General features: G+C 39.2%; 1 protein-coding gene across 1 annotated transcript; it reads right to left on the bottom strand.

The window, feature by feature from the left end:
- Positions 1-945: 945 nt before the first annotated feature.
- DUSP12 (dual specificity phosphatase 12) lies at positions 946-7,011 on the bottom strand. The gene is made up of 6 exons (XM_045981976.1): positions 6,566-7,011; positions 5,424-5,537; positions 5,213-5,331; positions 4,704-4,800; positions 4,021-4,207; positions 946-1,341 (listed from the first exon to the last, which is right to left on the bottom strand). Exons 1-6 carry the CDS (start codon positions 6,907-6,909, stop codon positions 1,180-1,182), a joined length of 1,023 nt encoding a protein of 340 aa, XP_045837932.1. The 5' UTR covers positions 6,910-7,011; the 3' UTR covers positions 946-1,179.
- Positions 7,012-7,898: the final 887 nt, after the last annotated feature.

Raw genomic sequence — 7,898 nt, 5'->3', positions numbered from 1 at the left:
CCAACATTTCAAAAATAAACTAGGTAGGAGCACCTGGTGGCTCAGTTGGTTAATCTCAGGTCATAAACTTAGGGTCATGAGATCCTTCTGGGGAACTGGGCTCTGGGCTCTGCGCCCAGTGCGGAGCTTGCTTTGATTCTCTCTCCCTCTCCCTCTGCTCCTCCCCACCTCCCCAGTGGCTCCGGCACTCTCCCTCTGTAAAAATAAATAAATAAATAAAATTTAGGTATTTTTTAAGAGGTTCATTTTCACTTTTTCCATTTAAAACTATGCCCATTTTTGTGTTTATATACATATAGACATATTCACATGTAAATACGCAAAGTGGCTTAAGAACATGGACTATATTTCTCTTTACTAGCTAATTCTGACTTCATGTAAATGTTCAACTATCTCATTAGGTCCAATTCTAATTATTAGTAATGAGTGAAATAAACTCCAGTTTCCAGAGAGCACGTTAAAAAGCTAATATGGACACAGTACCTTTTCCAATTCTCCAACCTATCAGGCTAAAAAAGTGATTGATATATAGTTATTCCACATGTATTTTCCTTATCATTAGAAACATACCTAACATTAATACATTTTTAAGTAGATTACTTCAAAATGTATCTTAAACATACTTTTCTAAAAATTTACATAATTGGGATTCCTAAAGAGTAACAGGAAAAGCTTATTTTAGTCAAGGTTTTACTAATAGCCTTTCCTTCTACACTTCCAAGAAAAATCCAGACATATGTAGATTTACTAATGTCCCTTAAAGAGAAATAGTTTTGAATTATGTCCAAACAAATCTGCTTTACATTTCTAAAAATAAAAATCTATTTAAACATGATAATTTCCAATTTTTATAAATAATTTTGTCTATCCAGACCTTAATATCACATAACTAAACACTCCAAAAATCAGAACTCTTGAAAATAAATGAAACAAAGAACATGGGTTATAGAAAATTTTAATACCAAATAACGTACAATTTACATGATTAAAAGTTTTGATTTGCAAATAAAGTATTCTGCTTAAATAGTGTAGGAGACTAACAAATAACAGAGCAGTTTCCATGCCACATCAAACGAAATGCTGATGGCCTATAAACTAGACAATCTACCACGAATGACAGTAAGCAAGGGAAGCAGGTATCAGCAAATTTCTTTCCAAGCTATCAAAAACGTCACAAGTTCATGTTTTTCTTATTTGCGATCCCAAAACGGGCAGCATCTTCATTTCGTCCACTCTATTCTTATGTATTTGAAAAGCAGGTGTTATCCATCGACCACATGAGCACTGCTCACCATACCAATTGAAAGAACCCAACTTGGCATTGCATTTGGGGCAAAGAAGCTGAAATAAAGGAACTGTGTTACTTCATTCACTCCCTTTTATCTAAGACAAATAATTATTACTGGCAATAGAAGATATAAAAACAGGTAAGACACAGTCGGTTAAGAGCCGTACTCTTGATTCAGGCTCAGGTCCTGATCTCAGGGTCCTGAAATCAAGCCCCACCTTGAGCTCCGTACTCAGCAGGGAGTCTGCGACTCTCCTCCCTTTCCTCTGCCCCTCCCCCTCTCCCCCTTGTAACACAAACAAACAAAACAAAATAAAAACCAGGTTAAGACATGGCTCCTGCCTTCCAGGAGTTTATGATCGAATCAGCAAGGTAAAATGCAATGGCAATTTACCATAATAGATAGTGGACTAGGATAACTGTGTAAGAAACATGTTGTATCCTGGGACTCTGGAGAAAGACCAGATTAATCTGGTCTTTCTGCTCCAGTATGAGGGCAGAAAGGTTGAGATAGGACCCAAGATTTCAGAACTGGCAAGTGTGCCTTTTAAATCAATCTGCAGCTTAATATTTCAAACTAAGATCACCATGACTAAAGAACAGGAAAGCATGTGAGGACTCTCATGTCAATATCACTATTGAGACTGACAGCATGTAGGTTAGGCCTCAGAATCACGGCTTTTTAAAAACAAACTGATACTCCAGTAAAATAGACTAATTAAAAAAAACCCTGAGCACGTCAATTATATTTTATGTATTTAGAGCATTATTTTTTAAATTTAGCTTGTTATTTTGTGCATGACATGAGTCAGGGAGTCTTATTTTTAATCTTAAATGAAAAAAGCTCTGGACATAAAACTCAGAAACCAAATTTGATTACGGAAGTATCTTAAATTTTTTTTTTAAGAATTTATTTATTTATTTGACAGACAGAGATCACAAGTAGGCAGAGAGGCAGGCAGAGAGAGAGGGGGAAGCAGGCTCCCCACCGAGCAGAGAGTCCCATGCAGAGCTCAATCCAGGACCGTGGGATCATGACCTGAGTCAAAGGCAGAGGCTTTAACCCACTGAGTCACCCAGGCGCCCCCAGTATCTTAAATTTTAATATGACAAAATATATCACAAAGCTGAGATAAGCAACAGGAGAAATTCCTCGCAATATATTAGAGGAATCATTAACATCTAGACTATATAAAGAGCTCCTATAAATCAATAAGAAAAAGGCAAAATCCATAGAAAAATGCACCAAGGATATAAAGGAAATGTACAGAAAAGCTATAAATAGCTGATAAGTATATAACAATATTGGTCCTCAGTAGTAGTCATGGAAATTCAAATGATGACATTTTAAGATGAATATTTTTCATCTCAGATGGACAAAACGTTATCAGTTTTATAAAATCCACTATGCCAAGAGTATTGGGAAATGGGTACATCCATTCAATGCTAGTGAAAAGCAAATGTGTATAAGCATTTTTATTGCCAGGGTGGAATATTAGCAATATTTAAGACAGTGTAGACACTCCACAAGCCAGGGATTCCACTTTTAGATCTATAGGAAAATTCAAATAAGTGTACAGAGAAGTATGCACAAATGTGATAGAGTATCTTCCACAAAAATGCCTCCATCTTCTATGTTTTCCAGGCTAATTAAGAGCAGCAAGCCAAAAGCACAAGCCACAGAAGAAAGAAGGAAAGAAAAAAACCAAACAGATAAAGTGGATTTCAAAATTAAAGCCCCACTGCTGCAAATGATACCACCAAGAGCGGGAAGTGATGGCTAATGGGTATAGCGCTTATTTGGGGAATGATGAAAACAATGATGTTGCATAAATTCTGTGAATATTCTAAAAACCACTGAACTGTACACTTTAAATGGGTAAATTATATAGTAAGTGACTTATATCTCAGTAAGCAGAATTGTCTGAAAATGTGGGTTTGAATATAAGGTTTCTCTTTCTAGGCAAGATACTAATACAAACTAAGTTTCCTCACATATAAAACATGACTATGTATGTTTTACCTATTCATACAGTTATTGTATTCTTCAAGTGAAATATAGTGAGTTTCATAAAATTTTCATTATACAAACCATAAACCTTTATATCATTTAATTATATCTTAGATTATATTAATATATATTACATATAATATATATTAATATAACTAAATTATATTAATTATATCTTAGATTAAGAATATCTTTAAATTAAGTAAACCTAAAGGAGAAATGTGGCCATCCCAGGATACTCTCATGAGCTGCATTCTTAAGAATAAAAAGGAAATGAAAATGAATCTCTTAGCAAACATACTGAACTGAAATATCAGGGAAAAAAGAGAGAGGAAACAAAAGAGAAAAAGAAAGGGAAGAAGGAAAGAAACTTTAAATGTAATCTCAAAAATCTTTGACTTGCCCTACTTGTTACCAAATTTAAATTTGTTAAATACATTCTAATCAGCTTACGTTAGTCTTCTATTTGAGAAAATATAAACAGTCTTAAAAGGAATTCACATAGATCAACAGTTCTCAACCAAAAGTGGTTCACTACTTTAGATAGGCTGGATTTTTACTCAATTTATTTGATAGATTCTTATCTGCACTAGAAAGATATAATCTTCGTAAGAAAATACTTATGATGGAATGAAACACCAGTTAAAATATGGTTGAGAGGGCAGGAAACAACAAAATATAGATGATACAATGAAACTGCAGAAAATAAATGTGTTCTCACCTGGCCATCCATCACGCCCAACAAAGAAGATTCCATCCACTGTACAGGTTCAATGAAATACGATGTACACTGAGCCTGACTCCCAGCGGTGAGCGAGAAAGATGGGGTCACTTTCTTGTGGGCAAAGGCTATGGGACCACTTCCTTCATTATGATCCAAAATGCTAGAATTTCGAAATAAAGATCGCCTGCAACCCCCAAACAAACAAAAACATTAATGACCTCCAAAAGGATGAAGAAACAGATGAAATGTGCAGTGTTTCTTAGCAAAATAAAAAAGGATTATGCTACTTTAAATTTTCAATAACCTCTACACGTAACCTGATTTACTTTCACTCTTAAGAATTTATTTTCTTTTTTTTAAGGTTTTATTTATTTGACAGAGAGAAAGATCACAAGTAGGCAGAGAGGCAGGCAGAGAGAGAGGGGCAAGCAGGCTCCCTGCTGAGCATAGAGCCTGATCCCAGGACCCTGGGATCATGACCTGGGCTGAAGGCAGAGGATTAACCCACTGAGCCACCCAGGGGCCCCAAAATTTATATTCTTAAAAGTAGTTTTGAATTTGAAATTTTTATATTATTCAATTGAACAAATTCTTCCTATAGATTTTAAGAAAATGAAACTTTTAGTACATTTCAGCTCCTGAGATAAGATAAAATCTCCAGAGGACAGAAAATATTTTACCTGCACTTTCTACATTTGTAGAGAACGCCGTCTTTCAATCCTTGTGAAATGGTGGTTGGGTCAACAGCAAAGAGTTCTTGAGGTAAGTTCTGTAATTCTACATGAGATCATTAAAATTTATCTCTTTGTTGCAATCAGCTCTGCATTTTCAGACAAAATTCAGCGAATGTCAAATTGAGGCAAGAAGTGCTAACCTCCGAAATTAAAAAAAATAAAAATAAAAAAAATAAAAATCTCCGGTGTTGAGAAATCAGGGTGAGGTCAGAGAACATTGTGAAGAAGCCCTTGGGTTCTGAGCACAGACTGCCTGAGTTCAAATCCCAGCCCACCCCTTACAAACCATGTGACCTTGAACAACTTACTTCTTGGTAAACCACCATTTCAGAAGGAAGTAACAGCACCTGTCTCAAGGGATGACTGGAAAAGTAAGATAACACACTGGAAGCCTTTAGCATCAGAGTAAAGAGCATCTAAAATGGGCCCAGTAAGTACTAGTAATTATTACTCACCTGGATACTTTTCTGTAACCTTTTGTAAACGATACTGCTTATAAATTGCACTGGAAGTATCTACTTCATATCCCATTGCCTGGTATAATTTCAGTTGCCACTCAAATCCCTCATTCATCCTATAAGGACAAACAAATACAAAGCTAGGTTTTCTTTAAATGGATAAAATCACTTTGAAAAACCAGAATTATTTCTATAACAAAGAACTCACTTAGCCTCTGGTTTGATGGTCTGGAGATTTTCATAGGCTTTTTCAAAGGTAAACTGGTCAGTCTTCATCATAAAAGCAGTAATCACAGCCACACTACGACTAATTCCTGCATGACTGAAAAAGAGACCTTTAAAATAAAATAGCAAATAGCAGCAATTTAAAAAAAAAAAAAAAAAAGCCCAGTTTCCCATAAACGGTAAAGTTCAGGTCCACTTCCCGTCTGCTCCTTCTACCCAAATAAAAACCCTTTGCCTCTGAAATACCGACATACAAAAGAATGATTCCTTTATTTATTTCCTTAATCTTTTTGAATTCTGAACCATGTAAATGTATTACCGTTTCAAAAATAACTACACTAATTTAAAAAATTTTATAATGGCTTTGGAAAAAAATCCAAAGCTCCCCTCTCTTGGCATTAAGGGCCCTGAAGATCTGATCTGGTTCCAGGCTTCTTCCATTTTACCACTAGCTTAAGTCCTTTATGTAAATATTTAAAACAAATGCGGGCACGCAGTAAAAGTGCTGAGTCAATAAATTTAAACTAATTATTACTCTCCAATGCAACTAAAGAGGACTACTAAAAATTCCCAAATACCTATCAAGATTTTCTTTTACGCGTTGCTACAACTCACTCCATCTCTCCCCGGGGCATGGCTCAGGGCTCCTGCATGTCCTAACCAATTCTTCTCTCCCCATTTCCCTTCACCAACCATCCTCTGCCCCAAACAAAAACACTGAAAATAATCTGCCTTTCCGGTGAAGTGTGAATAACCTTAATCTTTGTTAATATCTTTTACTGCACGACTGGCATCCTAATCTGCATTATAATCATCTGGGTAGGTGCCTGAAAATCTATCGACTCTTTTTAGGTCCAGGGACTTTGCCACCCATCAGTCCCCCTAAAAAGCAACTCGGGGTTGGGAGGGACGGGGGCTGCAGAATGAATCAAGGCGCGAGCATGAATGAAAGCAAGCGCGCCCGCGGGGGCCTGCCACCCGCCCCTCCTCTCTCTCGGAAGCACGCCAGCCGCGGAGTGGTGGTCTGACAGTCCCTTCGTCCTCCCGTAGGGTCCTCGGAGGAAGGGGCGGCGGCGGCAGGCTGGAAGCAAAGCCGGGGGGCTCCCCCATGTGCGCGCCACTCACCAGTGCACCAACACCGCGCGGCCCTCGGCGCGGGCCTGGCTGATGAAGGCCACGCACCGGTCCAGATGGCTGAGTAGGTCAGTCTCGGGCTTGTCCAGCGCCCACACGAAGAGGCTCCGTAGACCCTCCATCCCAGCCCCCGACCCGAAGTCGGGCTCCTCCGAATCCACCGTCAGCACGGCTGTGATGCCCGCTTGTCTCAGGTGGTCCGGCTCCGCCACGGCCGCGGCTCCACCCAGGTACAGGCCCGGCCGTACCTCCAGCATCTGCCCGGCGGAGCTGGCGCAGCTCGGACGACGCACCTGCCGCTCGCAGCCATGGTTCCCTCCCTGAGCCTCCAACATGGCGGCCGCCGGGGGCCGAGCGGGCGGGGCCCTACCATCGAGTAGGCTGACAGCTGGCTAGAACGCCCTTCCTCCGAGTCCAGCCGGCCTGAGATGCGCAGGGCTCCCTCGGAGGACCACGGAGACCGTAGGAATGCGTGCTACCTGGGGAGCCTTTAAACCCGTGTCTGCGCCCCAGCTCTTGCAACTTGGTGGTAGAGGATAAACCCCAAATACAGGGTTTTCCAGGCTTGTAGTGCTGAGGCTTTACGGAAAGGGACAACGAGAGTAGCTGGACTCAAATTTGAAATGATGTCCCACCAACTGAATCAGCAGGATGCATTTGGGGTAAAACACTTTTTTTTTTTTTCAACATTTATGAAGCCATTTGCTTGTATTCCTTCTCTTATGACTATTTTTTTCTTTTTTTCTCTCTTTGTCTAGTTTTTTTATTGGTATGCGAATCTCCTATTGATGCATACTGTCCTATATACTTTGAAAATAGAAATCCCATGTTTTCGTATGCCCATACCCTCCAACCAAAGACTGCCAGGAACGCACTTCACTTTCTTATCATTTGCATGTTCACTGAAGTAGCATTTTTAATTTCCTTCAAGAACTTTTCCTTTGCATTCACATTTTTAGTTAATTGTTTGGTACAAAAGGCATAATTTTCCGCCTATTTTGGCTTTTGACATGCCTCCCCCACTAAACTTAATCATTTCTAGCTTCTGCCTTAAAGTGAGAGATGTGTGAGTCTTCCTTTCACTTGAACATTTAGAGACCATTGTAGGATGATTAATTGGCTTGCTTTCAGTATTATTGTGTCTCAGAGATAGGGAGGCCCACAGAGAGGGAGAGAGATTGGGGGAATGACTGGTCTGTGAAACAGGGAGAACATAGATAACACTTATGAAATTTGTCATCTTTTATAGGTGTGATTTGTGGCATCCCAAAAACAATTACAATAGTAACATCAAAGATCATCGGAGATCACCATAACAAATATA

The sequence above is a fragment of the Meles meles genome, chromosome 17 (genome assembly GCF_922984935.1).
Source record: "Meles meles chromosome 17, mMelMel3.1 paternal haplotype, whole genome shotgun sequence".
NCBI classification, from domain to species: Eukaryota; Metazoa; Chordata; class Mammalia; order Carnivora; family Mustelidae; genus Meles; species Meles meles.
Note: the sequence above shows the minus strand (reverse complement) of the source record. Positions and strands in the feature narration are given on the sequence as shown.

Bases quoted from the DNA above. Each gene is read 5' to 3' on its own strand.
- DUSP12 (XM_045981976.1), bottom strand. From the start codon at position 6,909: ATGTTGGAGGCTCAGGGAGGGAACCATGGCTGCGAGCGGCAGGTGCGT. The intron at 4,801-5,212 runs GTGAGTAATAAT...GATCTCATGTAG, and splicing joins GGTTACAGAAAAGTATCCAG to AATTACAGAACTTACCTCAA. The intron at 1,342-4,020 runs GTGAGAACACAT...CCTTTATTTCAG, and splicing joins TGGGCGTGATGGATGGCCAG to CTTCTTTGCCCCAAATGCAA.